This window comes from Gracilinanus agilis, chromosome 1, assembly GCF_016433145.1.
Source record: "Gracilinanus agilis isolate LMUSP501 chromosome 1, AgileGrace, whole genome shotgun sequence".
Lineage (NCBI taxonomy): Eukaryota > Metazoa > Chordata > Mammalia > Didelphimorphia > Didelphidae > Gracilinanus > Gracilinanus agilis.
This window is the reverse complement of record NC_058130.1, coordinates 247210155-247235515: the sequence shown is the minus strand read 5'-3', so window position 1 is coordinate 247235515 and position 25361 is coordinate 247210155. Positions and strand designations below refer to the sequence as shown.

At 34.4% G+C, this 25361-nt stretch overlaps 1 protein-coding gene across 3 annotated transcripts in view; it reads right to left on the bottom strand.

Moving 5' to 3' along the window:
• MLLT3 (MLLT3 super elongation complex subunit) overlaps nucleotides 1-25361 on the bottom strand; it is a 298796-nt gene that overhangs the window by 116176 nt on the left and 157259 nt on the right. For 2 of the 3 annotated variants that reach the window (XM_044660693.1, XM_044660700.1), the window contains exon 4: nucleotides 7565-7708. The exons of the other annotated variant lie outside the window; for it this stretch is intronic. In XM_044660693.1, coding sequence (XP_044516628.1) covers nucleotides 7565-7708 — 144 coding nt within the window. The remainder of the gene's footprint in view (nucleotides 1-7564; nucleotides 7709-25361) is intronic. 3 annotated transcript variants of the gene reach the window in all.

The following is a 25361-nucleotide window of genomic DNA, read 5'->3' as shown; positions in this document are numbered from 1 at the left end:
GCCAATTCTTGCCACTTCTCCTCCACAGCACCTCTCAAAACTGACCAATTCTGTCTACTTACACAACCAACACACTAATTCAATTGCTCCCTTCTAAATGGTGGCAATGCCTAAAGTCCCTTGCCACTCTACTCCATCACCCATAGGTAGGAAAATGATTTTTCTTAATTGCAATCCTGAACATGTCACTCCCCTTTTCGATCTCCTATGGCTACCTATTAAATTCAAGATGTATAACTTTTGCCTTGGCCCTTAAAGCTCACAAGAATTTAGCTCTGACTTGCTTTTTATTCTTATTATACATCACTCTTTATCCCGCAATCTAATCTAATATTGTTAAACTGATCTCTTTGTTCCATCCTGTCTCCATGCCTTTGTATTGACCAGCATCTAATCATAAAAACTGCTTACTCCTCACCTCCACTCCACCAAGTCTTTCACTTCATCAAGACCTACGTCGAGAATTAACTTCTACACAAATCATTTCTTGAAATTATCTTTGTTCCAGAACATGGCACAATTTCTGGTTTATGATTGATATCTAAGAAATGTTTGTTCATTAAGTGATAAGGCATCATGAACAGATAGATAGCACAATGGATAGAGTGCTAGACCTGGAGGTGAAAGGACCTAAGTTCAAATGCTCAGACATTATCTGGTTGTGTGCTCCTGAGAATGTCACAGTCCCAATAATGTAACCCTTAACACTCATCTGTCTTAGAAATGATACAAAAACAGAAGGTAATGTTGTTTTTTAAAGTGATACATCTGATTTAAAAATAGACTTCTGGTATGACATTGGTAAATATTTTAAAAGGTAAAATTGTAAAATTGTGGCATATCAAAAGTGGTGTTTTTAATATAAAATCTATTTGGAAAAATTCTACCTATGCGAAATGTCTTAAAATGCTTCATGAGATTTTAATAATCAATAAATAAAGAAGTATAAATCCTACAAGTTTATATCCCAAATTCAAAAGGTAATTAGAAATTTTTAAACATTGATGTTTCTAAATAAAATTCTATGTAACCATCATTTTGTTTTATTTATATTAGTCAAGTCAATTGTTTATCTTTGTGGGGAAAAAAATCAGCTATTTTTCAGTGGCTAAATGAACTATGTTTGGAATTTTATCCTTAAGGTAATCCAAAGAAGGATTCAATGTGTACATGAGATTTATATTTTAACAGTACATGAAAAAAAAAAATTCTGAATGAGATGAATCATAAGGTGTCTAAGCCAATGGACCTCCCACAACTATCTATCATTCTGGGACTATGTCATCCTGAAACTCTTGTGCAAACAACAAATAATCATAATTTCAAAATTAAAAAATAAAAATGTATTATTCAAAATTCATAAAACTAAATAAGTATTCAATAACTCTAAATAATTAAATAATTGAATGATTTTTTTTTTGCAAATTTGAAGAATTTATGCTTCCAAAGTTACTAAAGCATAACACTGCAGAAAGATCTTTGGGACACCCTATATAAGCTCTCCCTCTCCCCCACCCCCCACCACAATTGGCTGAATTTCATATAAAATTTTAAAGGAAATTGAATTCAAAACAAACAACCTTTGAGGTGGGAATTTTAAAAAGTACCAAATGGACATATTGTTTTCCTAAACTTTTTACTTAATTTTTTTAGTGGTATCACCAGAAAATACAGACAATTTTCAAAAAAGTACTTAAACACAGAAGAGAAAAGTGATTCATGAAGGGGAAGAACCACTACGATAAAAGATAAATGAAGACTAAAAATGACTATGAACCAGAAAGAAAACTAACTTATTAAGACACTATGTTGAATTATCTGTGACTTCAAACTTAATTCCCCATGTATAATCAACACATTAGGCACTCTAAAACTAAGGGGATATTACAAAAATAAGAAAGCGCTACTGGTATACTTATTTTTGAGGGCCAAGCCTTATCAGGTATTCTATGTACTTAAATGAGTCACACATACTCAATCTAATTGCTTTCCAAAATGTATGACTAGAGACATGTAAGATGCTATCCATGCTATCCTCTTTAAAATTAAGTTATAATAAAGGTAAGAGAAAAAAATTTTAAAAGGACCTGACAATCTGGTGCTTACTTACTCTATTACATTCAAGTCAACAGTTAATTATCAAGTACTTACTATGTGTAGGCAGTAAACAGAGGCTCACAATAAAAACACAAAAATGAAAAAAACAGAGCTGTTTTTAAAAAGGTAATATTCAATATGTACATGTATACATGAAGTAATTCAAATTAGAGTGGCAGCACTGCAAATGGGAAGGGATCCATAAAGGCTTTGCATAAGAGGTATGACTACAACTAAACTGTGGAGGAAAGAAAAGGATTCTAAGAGGCTTCAATGAGGAAAACCAGACTAGGGGAGGGGATAATCAGGAAAAAAATAATAAGCCAGTTTAGATGGAGTATGAGATGCATGATTATGAAAAACTGAAAAGGAAAGTGGGGAGTTCAATTGCGGAAAACTTTAAATGACAGGCTACATTAATGTTTTCTTTTAGAGGCAAAAGAAAGTACAGGCAGCTAGGTACAGTGGATAGAGTGCCCAGATGGAATCAGGAAGACCTGAGTTCAAATTTAACCTTAGGCATGTGTTGGCTGCATGATCCTAGGGAGGTCTCTTAACTCTAGTTTTCTCAGTTTCCTGATCTGTAAAAGACCTTGGAGAAGGAAATGGCAAATCACTCCAGTCCCTTTGCCACGAAAATCCCAAAAGGGATCACCAAAGGGTCTGACATGACTAGAAATGATTGACAAGAAATATAATAGAGAGGACCTAAGAACTTTTGAAGATTGAAACAGCATGGTCAGGAAATGAAGAGATACTAAATTATTATTTGATTCTCTTTTCTCAGTTAAGAAAAAGTTATATATGATCTCGAAGGTATAAAAGAAACATGAGACTTGTGTAGGAAGCTAATATCCAAGACTGAGTGGGACATAATAAAAGAGTACTAACCAAATCTCAATGAGTTAAAGTGACCCAGTGCAGATAAACCAAACCATATCTATGGAAACTGAGAGATGTGATTGCTGAGCCACTGTCAATTACCTCTGAAAGACTGTATAGAATGGGAAATGTATCACAGGATTGGGAAAGGGAAATGTCCCAATTTAAAAAAAAAAAAAGGAAACTGAAACTCATAAAGCCATGGAAATTTACTTCAAGTAATGATAAAATTCCAGCATAACTAAAAAGACTGAAAATAAACATGTAGAAATTGAAGAAATAATCATGAAAGGTTAGCAAGCTTCACCAATCAAAGATTATGAAAAAGTAAATTCATTTCTTTTTTTTTACAAGATCCAGAAATTAACCTACATTTTGGCAAAGTATTTGACAAGTTGTTTCATACTGTTCTTATCAACAAGATGGAAATTGAGTTGTCTAATAATAGGTATATTCTCAATGGGATATTCGGTCACTCTGAAGGAGTTGTCATTAATGGTTGGTTGTAAACTTGGAAATATGTTGTTAATTGAATCTCTCCCTCCCTGCCTCTCTTCCTCCCTCCTTTCTTCTCCCTCCCTCTCTCATGTATACACACACACACACACACACACACACACACACACACACACACACATATGTGTGTGTTTAGCACTATACTATATAACATTTTTGTTAATAAATACATAGATGATATGCTTGGCAAACTCATAGATGATACAAAGTTGAGTGAGACAACTAACACAGGATAACCTGATCCAGAAACACCTTGACATGCTAAAAGAAGTACAAGATAGGAAAGGCATTGCTATAATCTCAGTTTATATGAAAAAAAGATTGAGGGGATTTAGAGGTCTGCAAGATCGATGAGTCAATATTGTGATATGGCCAAAAAAAAAAGTAGGGTCACTTAGGCTGCATTAAGAAGAAAGTATCCAAGACTAGAAAGGTTATATATTTCTACTTACTCTTCTCTGATCAAATCACAATGTCCCATTCTGGGAAGGTTTTATATTGTGAATTGATGAACTAGAAAGTGTCCAAAGGAAAATAAAGTAGGACCCTGAAGGACCTCATGAACCTGATACATGATATATGACATATATCACATGAAGTAGATTGGCATATGCTTTAGTGACCTTTAATATACATAGAATGGGTCTTTTAAAAATGCCACACTTAATGATGAACTGTGACAGATTTAGCTATTATTAGCAATACAATGGTGCATGACAATTCTGAGGGACTTATGACAAAAATGCTATCCACCTCCAGAGAAAGAACTGTTAAGAGTCAAAATGCAGATGAAAGCATAGGAGTTTTCTGTTGTTTATTTGTGTTTAGGTTTTGCTTTTATTAGTTTACACACTTACAAAAATGAACAATATGGAAATATGTTTTCCATGATAATACATATATAACCCAGATCAAATCACCTGCCAGCCCCAGGAAGACAAAGGGAAGGGAGGGAGGGAATAAAGTTTGATCAGATTTCTCAGGAAAACTTAGGTCTTGATCAATGACACATGTTAAAACCAGTGGAAATCTGCATTGGCCATGGGTGGGGGGGAAGCAGGGGGTGAAGGGGAAAGTAGGAACATGAATCATGTAACCATGTTAAAAATGAATATTAATAAATGTTTAAAAATTGATTGTATTCCAAAGGTTTGTATATTTAGGGAAATAATCAGTATTGTTCCCCTAAAAATAACACTACATAATGGTTAGGTCCCTATGTTATAACTCTAAAAATGATTAGGTCCCTATAAATTAGGCCCCTAATTCTGAAGCCAAGTGAAATCATAAATTACATGAATATTATATGCTGAAATTTTTAAAAATTAAAAGTATTTGAAACTGTCACAAATATAAAATATTTAAGAAGATTGTTAATTGGATTCTTCTAAGTTAGTATGCATGCCATTGTTTCTATGGGGGAATATGTTGTGTTATACACAAGAAAGAAAAGCAAAGAAGAATAAATATCATCTTCATCTTCTTTCCACAGTCTCCCTTGCTACTCATTATTCACAAACCTTGTGTATACTAAATCGGGGAGGGATAGAACTGGAAGAATAGGGTCAATTATACATAAGAAAATTGGAAGGCAATAAATGTTCCAATTACTATTTACTAATCTATATCATTTGCCCCTAAATATTTAAATCCCACCACAAACTCTAGATTTATCACCTATCACAGTAAAGACAGAAATGCGATTATACCAAAAATATCTCTTCCATATTATTTTCTCAATAGCCATCACAACTCTTGGAAGGTGTTTCCAGACTGAAAAGATGGAAGAAATTAGAAACAAGAAATGTTTCAAGAAGGTAGAATGGGGAAGGTTCAAGTATCTTTGTTTCCACAAGTAGAATACCTTCTATTAAGAGCAATGGAGGAGTTGGATTATGCTTCAATGACTACAAAACCTCATTCTCCACACCTCAGAGAAAATGAGAGACATTGGCCCTGGGTTAATACTTAAAACATAACCCTAAAAAGAGGTACCAAGGACACTGGAAATACATTTTCAATCCCTTTCTGCCTTGCTCCTCATAGATTTAAATCAAAGGCTCCTTTTCACTCAGTTGTAGTAAACTTTAATATAATAAATCAGGATTATTCCTCATGCTCCAGAACTTAAGATAGTAGGAATAATTATACCACCAAATGTGGCTAGTTGCTACAGAAATTCTTTGCCTGGGAATTCACAGACCAAATAGAAGAGGGTATACATACCCATGTGAATTTCAGATTCTACAGAAAAAAAGAAAATTTTATAAGAAAATCAGCTCATAAAAGAATATAACCTCTTGTTTACCATATATTTATATTTATGTAAAATATTAAAATAACTCTAAAACCCTTCCCAAAAAGCCTGTCTAGTCAGTGAAATAATAATAGCTCATTGGTCAATCAGTGAAGTATTAATTAGCATGCATTTGTCAGTAGTTCCCAGTTATGCCATATATATATAGTAAAATATTTCCTTTTTATCCATAAAATAATCAAATTGTCCATAAAAAATAGTGAGAGGAAAATGGTTATCATACTACATTAAATCATATAAACTAAACCATTCTTCCTCTTCATCTAAGGCACAATAATTTCTATTTCTTCTGATTTATGTATGAGAAAAAAATAACCTGTCCATACTTTTTATGAACTATTTCATCTTGTATCATAGTTACTTTAAATACATGAGAAAGTGATCTGTCCTTTCTCTGACTATAAAAATCCTAAAATTCAACAGTACAGTATTTTAAGTGGCTATCTTATAGAAATGGCAAATTCATTTCAGATTACCTACCAACTAACTGTTACAAGTTGAAAGTACACTTTTATACCCATATTCTCAAAAATATAATTCAATAAAAGAGAACTGCAGAGCTAAAATTAAGTTCTATCTGAAGAACTGTGGCTAAGAAAAAGGGCAGACCAGGTGAACTCATATTTTCATCTATCAGTGGAAAAAAAAAGACTCTTTTAGTTTGAATAAAGTTAAGATTCCACCTGGGAATGAGGTGAGCATCCTAGGTTCATTTAACTTATATTAAGCTAAAACTGTTTTCCATTAATGGCAACTCATTAGGAATGTGAGCTTTAAAGCAGGGGTCACAGTGGAAAATGTATTTAAATTATCTTATTTTGAAGGCAGTATGTACAGCTAGCAAAGACAGATTAGAAGGTAGAGCTTTACTTGGAATCCTCTAGGTCTCCATATCCCTGTAGATTTCACAATCTGAACTTGAATTTAAACAATGAGAAAACTAGGGAAATGATTTTAATAGAATTAGTCCTAGAGAGAAAACTTTCCAAAAAAGTTGAGTCTAAGCTGCTCACACAATGGAAAAAAGAAGCTTTAGAGAGAAAGAAGAGATGAAATGATTCTAATTAAACAGAATTGGGCTTTGTAATAAACACGGCTGGGATATACCCTTTGTGGATATTAAGAGTTATGTTTATATAACAGCCTTCTTCAATCTCACCCTCCATAACTGAATTATAAAGAAAGGGTCTCCACATTAGGATACAACTTCACAATTTATTAACTTGTTTATCTTATCCCTACCACAAGCTCAAGAAGAAATTCCATTTCCCGCCAAGAGAATACAAACAAAAAAAAGATATACATTCATCTCACTAAAAAAATTCAGCATGAAGTAATTTTTTCCAACTACTACAATCAAGAAAATTTTGGAAAGGAACCTTGGCCTTCAGACAGTAATTCTTCTTGGTAAAACTTAAAACTTGAGCTTATAACCTCATACAGATATCTTATAATACAATACTTGACCTTAAATTCAGGGAGTTTTCTATATATTTGAGAATTTGCCTTTGGTACTATAACTGCGAAGGGCTCTGACCTTAAGAACAAACCAAGGTTCCATTAAAAAATGTCAGTATAGAACTTTGTTCCTTTATCTTCTGCATCAGAGACAATGAGACAGTTCTAAACTAAATCTTTCAGATATCTATTTACTGCTTCCAGTAGCAGAGAATATGTATTAAACTTTATAGTGCACTAATGAATCAGTACTTCTTTAATGGGACGGCTTTTGACATGAGTAGCAGCACTCACCCCTCCTGCCTTCAGCAGCTTTCTTCTGAAGTCCTCTGTGGGGTTGTTGAAAGTTAGCTTTTCACAACGGAGGTGATTTACAGGTGGATGGCCTTCAAGGTGCAGGAATAAGTCATAATCAAAGCGGACTTTCTTAGGTTCTTCCTGGGGGTTGAAAAATAGCCAGAAATAGAAAGTCTAATAGAGGAAATGGTTATCTTCATGAGGAAAAGAGACTCAAACATCTAGCATTCAATCTGTCAAAGTAGGTATTCCAAAAATGAATGTTTCCAAAAATTCACTTTAACTAATAGAAGTTCTTTAATTAAAAGAATGAATAGGCCAGCAGAATGTGAAATTCTCTGTACATTAGTACTACATGTGGTATTATTACAAAATTCAGCAGGACTTTTTCCTGAATAGAGACACACGTAAAGCAAGTAGAAAAGCAAAATAACTAGGAGCAGGGGTTGAAGAATCCCTGGTCTCAATTACCAGGAGGCCTAAATACTATTCTCAATTGTATTTCCATAAGATTGTAGTGGAATTTTTAAATTCCTTTTACTTCTATTATTATATCATACAGTATCCAGGCCAAAATAAAATCATAAGGACAAAAGCAAGATGATATATGATAACTTTATTACCTTTTAAAACTATGGAAGAAAATACAGATTAATAAACACAATAAGGAAATTTTAAATGACTCATCTGCTATATGTTACTTCTTAAACTTGTTTTAGAAACAGATGAAAAATCCAGTAAGTTAGACTTCAAAGGAAATCTTAATACTTAACTCTCCTCATTTACATTTATGGCAAAGAAAAGAACCCTACTGTCGGTCAAAAAAGAAATTAACATTCAGCCATTTCACATCACTAAAAAGAGATTAATAGAAGTCTTTGGTAAGTTCCCTGGAAGAATGAAAATGAATTTAGCTACATATTAATGAAAAGAACAATGAAAGTAATAAAAAGATCAGTACCCTGGACAAGGCCAAATAGAAGTCTGAGTCCCTCATTACTGGCAAGACAAAATGTGTTGATCATAAAGTTGAGCATAAAGTGCTACCAATTTATGACTATGAGAGCAATAGTCAAGCTATGGGGAAAAAATTGTGACCCATCCTACAGATAATTTTAGATTGTCACAGAGGACTTCTTTGGCAGTTTCAGATATTCTCAGAAAGTGATTCATACCAAAACGAACCACTGATACTAGAAAGAATGTACATATATTCATAGGGTTTTTGAAAGACTTCTTTGATGTAGACATGATATTGTGTTTCCCCTGAGATATTGTACCCTGAGAAAGTTGCAAAGAAAGATCTACCTATTTGTATGGCAACTTGCCCCCTAGATATTTTGATAGTTTTTGCATCCTCATTTGACAAAATATCTAGGGGATAAGTGGCTATATTAACTGCAACCCCATTAGATAGGAGTTTTTGAGATACCAGGCAAGTCCATGGTGATAAGCCCATCCTGAGAATAAGCTAAAGCAACAAAAATTGGGGGATAATTAAAGATTCCCAGAATTGAAAGTATCACATAAGCTTCAGAGATGAAAATAAACTGAAAATCATCTAGACTAAGTCTTTAATTTTATAAATCGCTTGTAAATTAATTTTAGTGCAAAACATTTTATATTTCAATGGCTATAAAATACTAGTCACATAATATTTCAGCAAAAAACAATTTTCATCTAATGAGCAAAAACATGTGAATTTATAACATAGTAAGACATGCTTATCATTCACTAATACTACTATGTAACAGAAAGATAGAGTATATGATAGAAGACTTTGAAGAAATAGTAGCTGCTAAAAACATAAAACAAAAAAATCTAGTGTGTGTGTGTGAGTATATATATGAGAGAGAGAGAGAGAGAGAGAGAGACAGATGGATGTGAGTGTGAGTACCTGGTCATGTTTCCCACTAATGAATAAAAATATCGAAAGACCCATCTATAAAGAATAAAAGTGTTTCTCTTTTCTAATGTTTCCTATAAAAAATAAAGGTACAAGCAGTGCCTAAATTTATATGTGGATAATAAAACACATTACTATGACACAATGCAAAAGACTCACCCAACTATAACATCATTTGTTATCAATTATGAGGCACCAATATTATGTAAACAAAGGCCTCATACTTGAATGTTACATGATTCTTGAGAAAAGAGCTTCTTTAAAAATTCAAAACAAATATAAACATGAAACTAATAACATGTTAGAGTCAAAAATGATGTTTAGGCAACACCTTTCCCTCACCATTAAGAAAAAGTTAGTATCTGGCATTATTTTCAGTGTTCCCATAGAAAAGGTAAAGTGATGGAAAGAGATTGCATGTTTCAGCCACTCAGATTAGTAGGATTTTAAGCTAACAGATAAAATTGGGAAGCTTCAAGGAGGTACTATAAATGGTAAGGTCTCCCAAAGTGTGAAAATGGACATTAGGGAATATACTATATGAATCAAATAACCCTAAAGTGGTAGAGATCTAAGTAATTAACAACTACATTTCCAGTGTTCTTATACACTAGGATCATATATCACTTGCCTTCTTACTGCCCTATGAACAAGATACTCCATCTCCCAACTTGAGGCATTTTAATTAACTGTCCCTAATACAAAGGATGCTTAACTTCCTCATCTCCTGCTGCAGCCATCTCTAGCTTCCTTCAAGTGCTGGCTAAAAGCCAAACTACTAGAGGAAACCTTTACAAATATCCTCAATTTTAGAGCTTCCTTCTTTTGATTACTTCCAATTTATCCAGCACATATATTATTTTTACTATTTCTCCTTATTCTCTAGGTTGTGGGTTCTTTAGGGGCAGAGATAATATTTTACCTAAATATTAAATAATATTTAGTAAATGTTTTAAAATTATAGAAAGCATTCTAGAAATACAGCCTTAATGGATTTAGAGTCAAGATGACAATTTAGAAACAGTGAAAGTCAAGTCCTCTGTGAAAACAATTCCACACTAATCAAAAACAAAGCACTTTGAGAGAGACACAAATACAACAAATACAAAAACATGACAGAGTGTGTGGGGGGGGGGGCGAAGATCCTCCTACTCAATTCAACTTTAAAGGGTTCACAGAGAAGGCTGAATTCTCAGGTTTAAGGCAAAGAAAGGAGGAGGAGGAAGGGACCTGAGAGCTTCCTTCTTACTATATACCAGGATCTATACTACCACAGTTAGGATAACACAAGACCTGGCTGCATTCACAATGAAAGACCATAAGGCATGGAATATGATATTCCAGAAAGCAAGGGAACAGGGTCTACAACCAAGAATCAACTACCCAGCAAAATTTACTATATTCTAGCAGAGGAAAGTATGGCCTTTTAATAAAATAGAAGACTTCCAAACATTCCTAAAGAAAATACCTGACTTAAACAGAAAATCTGATGCCCAAACACAGAATTCAAGAAAAATTGTTTTTCTTGATTAATTAAGTAATTAAGAGTAATTAAGAAAGGTAATTAAGAAAGGGGGAAAAACCAATGTTTTTTAAGGGATCAAATAAGTACGAATGATTTGTATTCCTATAAGAAAAGATGATATTGGTAACTCTTAAAAATTGATATTATCATCAGGGTAGCTAGAAGAAGTATATTTAGAGGGTACAGTGACAAACTGTAAGATAAGTTAAAAAAATTATATATATATACACACACACACACACATATAACTAATGGTAAAAAAGAAGACAATACTAAGAGAAATGGGAAAAGAGATAAAATGGGATAAATATATATTGCATAAAGAAGGACATGGGGGGAGGAGGGGAGAAGACTAATACAATGGAAGAGAGGAAGAGGTTACAAACAAATAATACTTACATCTTACACACAATGAAATTGACTCAGAGAGGGAAGAACAATCAGATTCATTGGGGCAAAGAATTGTATCTTACCCTATACCGAAGTAAAAGGGTAATAAATGGGTTGGTGGGGAGGGGAGCAATACAAGAAGAGGGAGAGGTTGGGGGGTCATTTAAAAGGCACTATAGCAAGAGGAGAAAAAATAAGAGGGGAAGGGGTGGAAAAGTAGGGGAGACCGACTAAAAGTGAAAAGCTGAAGGTGGGGGCAAGAGGGATAAGAGAAAAGGCAGAATCAAAGGAGGAAGTCAAAAAGGAGGGGAATACACAGATGGTAATCATAACTATGAATGTGAATGGGATGAACTCTCCAATAAAAAGGAAGTAGATAGCAGAATGGATTAAAAACCAGAATCCTACCATATGTTGTCTACAAGGAATACACTTCAGGCAGGTAGACATAACCAGGGTAAAGGTAAGAGGATGGAACAGAATTTACTGGGCTGAAACTGAGACAAAGAAGGCAGGAGTAGCAATTATGATCTCAGACAAAGCTAAAGTAAAAATAGATCTCATGAAAAGAGATAAGGAAGATAATTACATCTTGATGAAGGGCAGTATAAATAATGAAGAAATATCAGTACTCAACAGATATGCACCAAATGGTATAGCATTCAGATTTGTAAAGAAGAAACTAAAGGAGCGTAAAGAGGAAATAGATAGCAAAAACATACCAGTGGGGACCCTGACCTTCCTCTATCAGAACTAGATCAATTGAACCAAAAAATAAATAAGAAAGAAGTAAGGGGAATGAATGAAATGTTATAAAAATTAGAGCTAATAGCTATAAATATGGATAAAAAGGAATATACCTCCTTTTCAGCAGCAGATGCCACATATACAAAGATTGACCATGTACTAAGGCATAAAAACATTGCAAACAAATGTAGGAGAGCAGAAATAACAAATGCAATTTAAAAAGAAACTATCCATATAATTGACCATATCAACAACCAAACCTACAGAAATCACATAATTATCTCAATAGATGCATAAAAAGCCTTTGACAAAATACAACACTCATTTCTTTTGAAAGCACTAGGAAGTATGGGATTAGAAGGACCTTTCCTAAAAATAATAAGCAGTATATATTTAAAATCATCAGTAAGTATCACCTGCAATGGAGATAAGTTAGAAGCCATCCCAAGCAATAAAAAGACTAAACTATTATTCTTTGCAGATGATATGATGGTCTACCTAAAGAATCCTAGAGAATCAACTAAAAAACTAGTGGAAATAATCAACAACTTTAGCAAAGTTGCAGGATACAAAATAAACCCATATATTCATAAAGCATTTCTATATATTTCTAACACAACTCAGCAGCAAGAGATAAAAGAAAAAGTCTATTTAAAACCACCCTAGACAACATAAAATATTTAGGAATCTATTTGCCAAGACAAACTTGGGAATTATATGAACACAACTACAAAACACTTTCCACACAATTGAAACTAGATCTAAATAACTGGAAAAATATTAATTACTCAAGGGTAGGACAAGCTAATATAATAAAAATGACAATCCTACCCAAATTAATTTATTTATTCAGTGCCATACCTATCATACTACCAAGAAACTTTTTTTATTAAACTAGAAAAAACTTTAATAAATTTCATTTGGAAGAACAAAAGACAAAGAATATCAAGGGAACTAATTGTTAAAAATGTGAAGGATGGGGGCCTAGCAGTACCAGATCTTAAACTTTACTATAAAGCAGTGATCATCAGAACAATATGGTACTTGGCTAAGAGACAGAAGGGAGGATCAGCGGAATAGACTTGGGGTAAATGACCTTAGCAAAATAGTGTATGATAAATCCAAAGATCCCAGCATTTGGGACAAAAATCCACTATTTGACAAAAACTGCTGGGAAAATTGGAAAACAGTATAGAAGAGATTAGGTTTAAATCAACATCTCATACCCTATACCAGAGGTCAGCAATCTTTTTGGCTGTGAGAGCCATAAACGCCACATTTTTAGAAATGTAATTTCTTGAGAGTCATACAGTGCTCACAGTGAGCGCTCCTGTAACAGCACCTGAAAAAAATTGACTTTATGGCTCCTGCAGAAAGAGCCATACCTGGCCCTCAAAAGAGCCAGATATGGCTCGAGAGCCATACGTTCTGACCCCTGCCCTATACCAAGATAAATTCAGAATGGATAAATGACAAATATAAGTAAATTAGGTAAACACAGAATAGTATATCTGTCAAATTTATGGGAAAGGAAAGAATTTAAGACCAGGCCAGAGATAGAGAATATTACAAAATGTAAAATGAATGATTTTGATTACATTAAATTAAAAAGGTTTTGTACAACCAAACCAATGCAACCAAAATTAGAAGGGAAACAACAAATTGAGAAAAAAAATCTTTATAACAAAAACCTTTGACAAAGATCTAATTTCTCAAATTTATAAGGAGCTAAATCAATTATACAAAAAAAAAAATCAAGCCATTCCCCAATTGATAAATGGGTAAGGGACATGAAAATTGATAAATGGGTAAGGGACATGAATAGGCAGTTTTCAGATAAAGAAATCAAAACTATCAATAAGCACATGAAAAAGTGTTCTAAATCTCTTATAAATCTCTTATAATTAAGGAAATGCAAATCAAAACAACTCTGCAGTACCACCTCACAACTTGCAGATTAGCTAACAAGACAGCAAAGGAAAGTAATCAATGTTGGAAGGGATATGGCAAAATTGGGACACTAATACATCACTGGTGGAGTTATAAATTGATCCAACCTTCTGGAAGACAATTTGGAATTATGCCCAAAGGGCTTTAAAATACTGCCTGCCCTATGATCCAGCCATACCACTGCTGGGTTTGTACCCCAAAGAGACAATAAGGAAAAATACATGTACAAAAATATAGACATGCTCTTTCTGGTGGCAAAAAAAAAATGGAAAATGAGGAGGTGTCTATCTATTGGGGAATGGTTGAACAAATCGTGGAATCTGATGGTAATGGAACACTATTGTGCTGAAAGGAATAATGAACTGGATCAATTCCATGTGAACTGGAAAGAATTCCAGGAATTAATGCAGAATGTAAGATTAGGGGTCAGATGGCAATGGATTCTCCCTAGTCCCAGATCAGAGGAGACACAGATAAATTAGACTGGATGGGAGGGGCAAGAACAAGTGGAGTACTCCTTCACCTCTCTCCACCCTGTAAGCAGTTGGAAATCAGTTAGCAGAATCCTCTCAGAGCTGGTTATGGAGGTTATTCAAGCTTGGTTAAATCTGGGCCAAGATGGTAAGTGGATAGAGACTAAACCCTTGTGCTAATAACTTTCTTTGACTAAATTATTCCCCCACAGGATAGAAATATAAGAGGCTAGTTGTCTTAGGAGCAGCCCACTGGCTCTGAAGCTAGGATCAACTTCAGAGCCACTAGAAAGAAGAACTTGGCTTTTGGAGGATGTATCTCCCAAAATTATCTGTATCCAGGTACAGCTTCTAAATATTAAGGGTTTATTGGTTTCTGGGAACAGGAAGAAGGGAAATGATTTAGGAATGAGGTAAGGGGAAGCTACCTAAAATCAGCTATGTCAAAATATGCAGCAACTACCCACCCCCCAAGGGAGAAATGTATCTTGAATGACTGAACTCCTATCTAAGCCCTTAAATAATCTTCCTTCTAAAACCTAAACAGCTAAACTGAAGGTAGACTCTGATCTTGCTTGAAGGTCTGTCTTTGAGGTTGCTATCAAGTAAAGGAGCCCTGGCTGTCAGAGACTGTCTCAGCCCCAGGAGCTACACACAGTGTCTGCGCCCAGAGCCAAGAGTCAGGACCCTTGCAAAAAGGGTGACCTGGATTTTATACCAGCACTCCAACTGCCCTTAACTGCCCCTTCTCTTAGAGTTCTGGGGAACACTATGGAATTCTGTGAGGCAGCTTGAACCCCTCTCAGAAACATGGATGCCACAAGAAGGAAAAGAGCAGAACCAGGAGAACGTTTTACAGAGAGACTGACATACAATCGAATGTAATGGACTTCTCTACTAGCAGCAATGCAAGGACCCAGGACAATTCTGAGGACTTTATGAGAAAGAATGCTCTCCATATCCAGAGAAAGAACTGTGGGAGTAGAAACACAGAAGAAAAATATTTGCTTGTTCACAATGGTTCAATGGGGATATGATTAGGGATCTAGACTCTAAAGGATCACTCCATTGCAAATACTGATAATATGGAAATAGGTTTTCATAAATTATACATGTAAAACCCAGTGGAATTGCTCATCAGCTCTGGGATGGGGGATTGAAGAGGGGAGTGAAAGAACATGAATCATGGAATCATGGGAAAATCATATAAATTAATTAAATTAACAAATTTAAAATTTAAAAAAAAAGAAAGAAATATAGCCTTCATATAAGATTCAGTCTCTGTCCTCCAGGAACTTGGAATCTAGTAGGTGGGTCCTAGGTTCAAATTTGACCTCAGACACTTTCTAGTTGTGTGACCCTGGGGCAAGTCACTTGACCCCCATTGCCTATCCTTACTGCTCTTCTGCCTTGGAGTCAATACTGAGTATTGACTCCAAGACGGAAGGTAAGCGTGTTTTTTTTTAAATTAAAAATATTAATAATAATAAAATAAAATAAATAAAAAAGAATCTAGTAGGTACACAAAAATACAGGTAGCTCTAGTAATTGATATTATGTGATAAGTATGCTAGAGAACAAGAAAAAAAAAAGGGTATTTTGTTACTAAGTAAGGTTATCACAGCTTCCTGGAAAAAGTGTTATCCAAAATGGGCATTAAAGAAAATGTAAAGAATGAATTATGGGGGCATCGGGGTAGCTCAGTGGATTGAGAGCCGGGCCCAGAGACAGGAGGTCCTAGGTTCAAATCTGGCCTCAGACACTTCACAGCTGTGTGACCTTGGGCAAGTCACTTGACCCCCATTGCCCACCCTTACCACTCTTCTACCTCGGAACCAATACACATTATTAATTCCAAGATGAAAGTTAAGGATTTAAAAAAAAAAAGAATGAATTATAAGAAAATGGCAGAGTAGGACATGAAGCTTCCAGGGCCTCTTAATAACCCCAACAAACAACCAAAACAAACTCCACAGAATCAATGCTAAAACCAGGAAAAACATACCAGAGTCTAGAGTAAAGCTGAACAGCCAGGGGTAACTATGGAAGAAGGTTTCTGACTTCCCTGGCCTCAGTCCCACAACCCTAAACCCTGAGGACAGGAACAGAATAAACAAAGTAAAATAAACAGGAAATCCTCTGGGTATTGAATTAACAAGATCACTGTGTTTGCTGAACCCCAGAGCTTGCATCTCCAAGGATAACACTAAAACCCAGAGGCAGGGGTCCCTGAGAGGAGCTGAGTCTGTTTCCACTTCAACTCTGAAGACCCTTGCTGTTCTAGAACTAAGGTTTGAAGGAGTGGATGCCACAGAGCAGAGGGGCCAGCCTCTAAGCACAGAAACTCAAAACTTGCTGTAGAACAAACTAGAGATTTTGGAGGTCTGAAGAACACACATATTAGATACCTGCTCTATCATGAGCAGGAGGAGAGAAGAATTAAGGAAAAAGCACACACTGATAAGTGTGATTGCTGAGGGAATACAGTCCCATCAATTATGGTCACTCACACAGGGAAAAATAGATTGCTCACAATTACAGTGGCAAAACTGCCCACAAGCTCTGGTTGAAGAACCTGAGCTCAATCATAGATTTGGGTTTGAATGGGAGACAATAGTATATAAGACCAGGGACTGCAAAAATTGGAATAATTAAAATAGAACCTAGGAAAAAGAAACATACCCACAAAAAAAAAAAATTCCTGAAATCTGAGAGAACATATCCCCATCCACTATGAACTGTGGGACTTGAGGAAAAAGCTATCAATTAAATCTATTGGCCTGGTTGCTACAATTATGGAAGAAATAAATAAATATGAGCAAGCAAAGGAGAAAGCATCCAACTATTTAGAGCTATCATGGGGACAGAGAAGGCCTCAGCTAAAACTCAAATGACAGTGAAGCAAAAACTCTAGAATACATAAAGAAATACAATAAATGACCACAAGCTCAAAAAAAGCTTTTGTAAGAGCTTTAAGAAGACTTCAAAAAACAAATGAGAGTTTGATACAAAAAATTAGGGGGAAAATAAGATCAATGCAAGAAAATCAAGCAAGAAAATTATGAAAGGAAAGATCACCCAAATGGAAAAAGAAATCCAGAAAAATATGGAAGAAAATGATCTATTAATAAGTAAAATTGAATAAGGGGAATCTAAAGCTTTACAAAGATAACAAGAAATAATAAAGAAAAATCAAAAGAATGAAATAATAAAAGATAATATGTAACATCATATCACAAAAATAACTGACCTAGAAAAAAGATTGAGAGACAATATAAGAATAGTTGGATTCCCAGAAAGTTAGCCAAAAATAATTTAGATATCATAATTCAAGAAATTAGGAAGGAATGCTGCCCAAAAATTCTAGAATCATAAGATAAAATAGAAATGGAAAGAATCTACTAATCACCACCTCAATTAGAACCAAAGAAGAAACAGGAACATCACTGCTATGTTCCAGAGCAACCAGGTTAAGAAGGAAATAAAAAAAAACCATTTTTAATATTACAGAGCTACAGTCAGAAAAAAAAACCACAAGATTAGCAGCTGCAACATTAAAAGAAGGCGGGACATTAAACAACATTTCATAGAGTTAAAGAAGTGGGCTTTCAAACAAGAAAAACATACAATAAAGATAAGCATAATTCTAAAAATAAAACGGGGCCTTTATGAAACTAAAGGAGTTTCAACTATGCCTAGAGGAAAACCCAGAACTCAGCAGAAAATTTGATCTATAAGAAACATACAAAGGGAATAAAAGACAATTATAAAAATTCAAGAGGTCAAATTGTTTAATTTCTATATGGGAAAAGTGTCATCAATGATCCCTGGGAATGACATAATTGACTGGGTATTTAGAAGGAGAATATATAAAAGAAAGACTGATGGTAGGAAGTGAATGCAAAATAATGAGCCAAAATGGTAGTGGAAGAGACCAATAGAAGGTAGGGTGGAACAGCTATCTGATATGAAGCAGGAATGAGTAGAGGAATCGCCACAGAGAAGGGGAGGAAAGGGTGGAGTGCTGATAGTACTAGAACCCTACTCTAATTAGACCTGGGATAAAGATAGAAAAATATACACAATTAGAAGAGAAAAAAATCTTCTGAAGATAAAGAGAAACAGAAAAGGAGGGAAGGGAGGTGGGATTAGGAAGGAACATGGAGTTTCCTTGGGAGACAGAGAGAATAATAGAAAGAAGCGTGGATTAATAGGAAGGCCAAGGGGAAAAGTAAAGAGAAGAAAGGAAGGGATACCTAGAGAGGAGTATATATCAAGACTGGGGGCAGTGGGGAGTAAGATGAGTGGATAAGGGAGAGACTCAGGATAAGACGGGAGGGATTTTAAGAATACAATTCATATCAAGAAATGGGGGGGGGGGGGGGTAAGGAAGTGATTTTTAGAAACCTGGACAGAATAAGAATTAAAAGGTAAGGGGGAAGGGATAAAGGAGGGACATATGGAGAGGTGGGCCCATTTGGAATGTGGAGAGCAAGGGAAAAGGATAGGTTTTTTGTGAAGGGGTGTGAATTGGAGAGGTTTTGGACAAAGAAACAATATCTGAAGAGGGGCATGATGGAAAGAAAGGAAAACGGGTATAGTGAAGAGGATTAGAATAGATGGAAATGCACAGCTAGTAATTATGACTCTGAGTATAAATGGGATGAATTCACCCATGAGAAAAAATGAATAGCAGAAAGGATAAAAACCAGGAGGTGACAATGTGTTGTTTGCAAGAAATAAACTGAAAATGTGAGACACACATGGAGTAAAAGTGAGGGGGGGATGGAGCAGAATATACTATGCCTTAGCCAATGCAGAGAAGGCAGGGGTAGAAATCATGATCTCAGAGTTGGGGTTAAAGTGGATATATTTAGAAATGATAAACAGGGAAATTATGTTATGTTGGTGTGGAGAGGTTACTATGAATAATGAAGCATTATTGATATTGTACACATATGCACCACTGGACAGACATAACGTCCTAAAATTTAAAGAAAAAACTAAATGAGATACAGATGTAAATAGATAGCAAAATAATAACAGCAGGAGACTTTAATATCCCCCTCTCATAATTAGTTAAATCTAATCCCCCAAAAAATATATAAGAAAAATGTGAAAGAGATAAATTGAACTTTAGATCAGTTAAATGTGAAAGATATCTAGAGAGTCCACACACATTTGCATGACACTAGTAGTAGATAAAAACCTGAGTATACACATAATGCAAAGATAGTTTCTAATGGGACAACAATGGTTTAGAGAACATAAATTTTCTGCAAAAGTCTTACTTTAACACTGTTCATACTATGGAAATAATCCTGCATTACTAAGTTGTGACATAGGAACAAATGTTCTACTGACTATGAATAAGCTGGAAAGAACTGGGTTTAGAAAGACCATGATCCTGGCAACAGATTGTAACTGCTTCCTAAGTTAGTTAAATATGTCTCTGGTAATGTGTGTTAATTGAAAAAATAAGAGCATGGAGAAACAGTCATACTGTTACATTGCTAGAATAGCTATAAATTGTTTTTTAGAAAACAACTTGATACATTAAGAGTTGTAAAACTGTTCATGCTCATTGATCAAGGGATCCCATTGCTAGGATTTAGTCAATAGGGCATTATGGAGAGGATAAAAAACTTTATATGTACAAAAATATTCATGGAAGCTTTTTTGTAATGACAAAATAACTGACAATGCAAATGAAATGATTGAGGAAAAAAGCTGAATAGATTGTAAAATTTATTAGAAATAATGGACAATATGAAGGTTGTGATTTTTTGATATTTTTTATTTGATTATTTAAATATTTTTAGTTTCTGATGGTTACAAAATAGATAATAAAAAAATTTAACCAAAAAATTTTAAAAAGGAAAAAAAGAATAAATCAGTAAAGTACAAAGAAAAAAAACAAAAACTAATATGTAGAGATTCAAAAAGTCCCTTTCCCAAAATGAGGGAAAGTGGTGTACCATGCATACAGGACATCTTAAGCAAATGTACAAAAATATTATAGCATAATCCATGATTGGGATAAACAGTCCAGTTTGGAAGATGCATAAAGACAATGGAGAAGAAAACAAAAAATTTAAGTCAAAGGCAAAAATGGCTGAATTTTACTTCAGTAAATTATAGTAAGTAAATCAAAGATTTTAAACATTAGTGGTATGATCATATAATTGCTAAAGACAAGAGTGTTCTAGCAGTGGCATAAAAAAAGAATCGAAGGAAAAAGAAAATAAGAGTTAGACCATGATCCTGGCAACAGATTGTAACTGCTTCCTAAGTTAGTTAAATATGTCTCTGGTAATGTGTGTTAATTGAAAAGTTAAATATAAAGAAGTGGTTATAATGGTTTTGGGAGTGGTAATGAGGATCTATTCTTGACTGGTAACAGTGATAAGGGAATTTGAGAAATGAAATTCATTTAAGAGCTTTAGAGGAATTTTAGAAATGCAATCACCAGGACTCAATAAATTATTGGAAATAAAGGTAATGAGACAACAGTCCAAGGAAATCAAGTTTATGAACATGGGAGGTAGAATAAATGTTAGTGCCATAAAGAAAAACTCTTCTTTCCTAAGGAAGAATAGCTTTAGAGAAAAATATGACTTCAGATTTGGACACACATATAGTTTATAATACAGCTAAGCCATCCAGATGGAAAAGACCTAGAGATAGCTGGATATATGTCTATATGTATATATGCATATGTGTGTGTGCATGTGTGTATATATACACACATATATACACCTGAACAAAGAGAAGATATTTAGATCTTATGTGTACACACATCTTAAATGGAGCTGTAGACGTGAGTGAGATTGCTAAGGGGGAGGAAACTAGGTAACACAGAGAATGGAGTATTAGAACTGAAGTCAGGAGGACCTAAGTTCAAATGAAGCCCCAGAGACCTTGGGGAAGCTACATAGCCTCATCTCAATCAGCTAATTTCCTCATCTGTAAAACAGGGATAATAAGATCACCTCCCTCCCAGGGATTTTGTGAGGAAAAAATAAGGTACCTTCTAAGCCTTAAAGCATTACATAAATATTACTTTTTAGTATTATTATTATCAGTATTAATAATATTAACATTAAGGGAGAGGCTATTAATAGAAGAGAGATCAAAAACTATTTCGGGAAAGAAGCCTATATAAAGGAATTGAAAAGAGAATGAGGAATGAATTAAAAGAAAACAACAAGGAGTCAAAAAGGTAGGTAGGTCTACCTACCTTCTACCAGAAGAATGTAGTATTAAGAAAACAAAGGAGAGAGGAAACATACAAAGTTTTGGTCTAACAGTATCATAAGCCATAGAAAGGTCACATAGGATGAAAATAGAGAAAAGGTTACTATATTTAGATTAAGAAGTTTCTAGTGAAATAATACAAGTTTTCACCCAAGAGTCATCAAATAACAAAGAAGACTAAAATAAATGATAACTGACAAGGCTAAAGAGGCTTTAGAAGAACAGGCACAGTAATTAATTGTTGGTGAAGCTGTGACTTAATATTCAACCATTGTGGAAATCAATTTGAAATTAAATGAGATAAGTCACAAAACTGCTAACAACCTTTGACCCAGAAATCCACTACTGGGCATACATATATGCCCCAGGGATGTCAATAGGAAAAAGAAATGTCCTACGCACTTAAAAATGTTCATACCACCACTTGTTTAATAGGAAAAAATGAGAAATAAAATACATGCCCCTTGTGAGGAATGGCTGAAAAAATAGCATACGAAAGTAAGGAATATGCCTTCTCTAGAATGAAAAACAAATAGGAAGATTTCAGAGAAATAAAGGAATACTTTGTCAAAATAATGCAACTGGAGAATGTAGAACCAAGAGAACTGTATATAATACTAATGAATAATAATGATCATTCAGTCCTGGAGAACTGAAAAAAGAAGTAAATCATTTTTCTCTCAGTACAGGAGTGGAAACTATAAATAATATATACCACCAGTAGTATATAGAGTAATTATACTTTATAATAAAAACATTTTCCCTTGTTGTAAGGAAGGGTTGAATACAAAGAAGGATGAAATAACTGGTATAAACATAAAAAGCATCTATAGGGGCAGCTAGGTGTCTCAGTGGATAGAGAGGCAAGTCTGAAGAAGGGAGGTCCTGGATTCAAATACAACCTCCAACACTTACTGGCTGAATGATCCTTGGCAAGTCACTTAACCCCAACTGCCTAGCCCTTCTCTCTTTTGCCTTGGAAGCAATATCAATTCAAAAACAGAAGGTAATGGGCAGCTGGGTAGCTCAGTGGAGTGAGAGTCAGGCCTAGAGACAGGAGGTCCTAGGTTCAAACCCAGCCTCAGCCACTTCCCAGCTGTGTGATCCTGGGCAAGTCACTTGACCCCCATTGCCCACCCTTACCAATCTTCCACCTATGAGACAATACACCGAAGTACAAGGGTTGAAAAAAAAAAAAAAGACAGAAGGTAAGAGTTTTATTTTTTTAAGCATCTATCAAAAAAATTTTTTAAATAACAAAGTAACAAGTGACTTGAGGAAGCAATTTTTTACGCAAAATGAGCCTAGTAATAATATGATAACAAAAGTTTGAGGAGACTGTGGGTACTGAGGAAGGGGACGCATTTGGTTGTTTATTATTGTTTCAATTAAAAATTTTCTTTTAGTTTTTGGGATAATTTGTTTTAACATTATTAAAATTTCAGAATATTGTCTTTCCCAATAAAAAAACAAATCCATAAACCTAATCAGCATATTAACTAAATCTAATAAAATATGATACATACTTCTACCCAAAGAAAAGAGGAAAAGGCAGTTATTTACTTTTGTAAATAAAAGCTTGATGCTTATTATTCTATAGGACATTTTTTCATTTCTTAATCTTGCCACTAACACTTTTGGGTCACATTAAGTATGTGGTTTTCCTGATGACTCTGCATACATCTTTCTGCCTTAGGTCATAGAAGTCACTTCATGCTACTTTGCATTTTTCATTTTCATTATTTCTAATAGGGTACAATTACAGCCAAATATATTGATGCACCATAGTTTACTTAGCAATTCCCAAGGTGATGGCTAATCAACCTTATTACCAATTTTCTACTTAGTATACCTATATTTTTTAAGTTGGTATTAAAAAAATAAAGAAATAAAAGAGCAACTCAAGATGACCCTATTCCAAGGCAACGCTTTTGCTTTAAAGGATAGTAGGGACTTAAACTATAGGTAACTATAGGTAAATGAGGTGTTATTGGCAAAGATGACTTAGAGGATTCATAAGAAAGTAAAGATGAAAGGACAGCTAGGTGGCTCAGTGGATTGAGAACCAAGCGTAGAGACAGGAAGCCCTAGGTTCAAATCTGACCTCTAACACATCTCAGCTATATGACCTTGGGCAAGTCATGTAAATCCCATTGCCTAGCCCTTACCCACTCCTCTCTATATACAGTCTTGATTCAAAGATGGAAGTTAAGGGTTTATTAAAAAGAAGAAGAAAGTGAAGATGACTTCTAGACTATAGCCCTAGGAAAGAAATGGTAGGGAATAAGGATGAAGAGTACACATCACATAGGTATTGATCTTGTTGAGCACGGAGGTATCTCCTTTTGGGCGAGAAATTAGAGACAAAGAGTTAGGATTCTTGGAAGATTTAAGGAAATAAAAAGAAATGGGAATTGAAGAAATTCACATCTGATGACTTCTATCTTCATAGGAAAGTTAGATACCAGTCATCTGCTCTGAGTATTGGGGGAAGGGGAAGGATTTATGTCAGCAATTAGGAAGAGGAAAGAAAAAGACTAGAATAGTCTCTGGAGGGAATATGATGAAAAGTTGATAAAAAATTTTAAAGGATTGTCAAGCCATAGCAAAGACCCAGATAAATCTATAGATAAACAATTTGTAGTTGCTGAGATCAGTGTAATTTTGTGACCTTTTCTAGTGATGATCAGCAACTCTGTGATAAAGAATGGAAAAAGCTAATAGTGGGTTTTACCAATGGATGATGTGATCTCATTGTCAACTTCCTTTAGAACTTTGAACAGAAATGAATAGTACGAGAGCCAATAGAATAAAAACCACAGATACTACAATGTTCTTTGCTGACTTCTGTTTATAAGAGTCAGTGAGAACAAATTAAGTACACAAAATATTAAAGCAATATAGTAGCATAATGCTCAATTAACCAAAAAGTTTCCACTTAATAGGGGAAAGACTCTTTATCTGACAAACCAGAAAGTAGTCTAGGGATCCAAAACCATGTACCCTATGCAATAATGTTTCAAATGGATAAAGGATCCAGATTTAAAATGCAATATCATAAATTAATTAAGAGGAATGAGGAAAAAACTGTCTTTTAGATCTCAGGATATAAGAAGAATTCATGATGAAACAACAGACAAAAAGAATCATAAAAAATTAAACATAATTTGAAATAAAATTTGAAGTTTTTGTACAAACAAAACTATTGTACTTAAAATTAAGAAGGAAATAATTAACTGTAAAAAGAAAAATCTTTGCAACAAGATTCTCTGATAAAGGTCTTGTTTCCAAGATAGATGAAGAACTGATTCAAACTCAGAAGATCCATTGCCCAACTGATAAATGAAGACTCAATTCTAAAAAGAAAGAAATCCAAGCCATCTATGAAAAGTGTCTGAAAATGCTAATAATTAGAGTCTAGTCTAGAAAAAATGGTTCCATTTTAAGATCATAACAGCAAAGTTTACAAAAAAGAAAGATCACAAATGCTAGAGGGGCTATGGAAAAATAGACAGCTTGATACACTGCTAATGTGATGTGAATTGA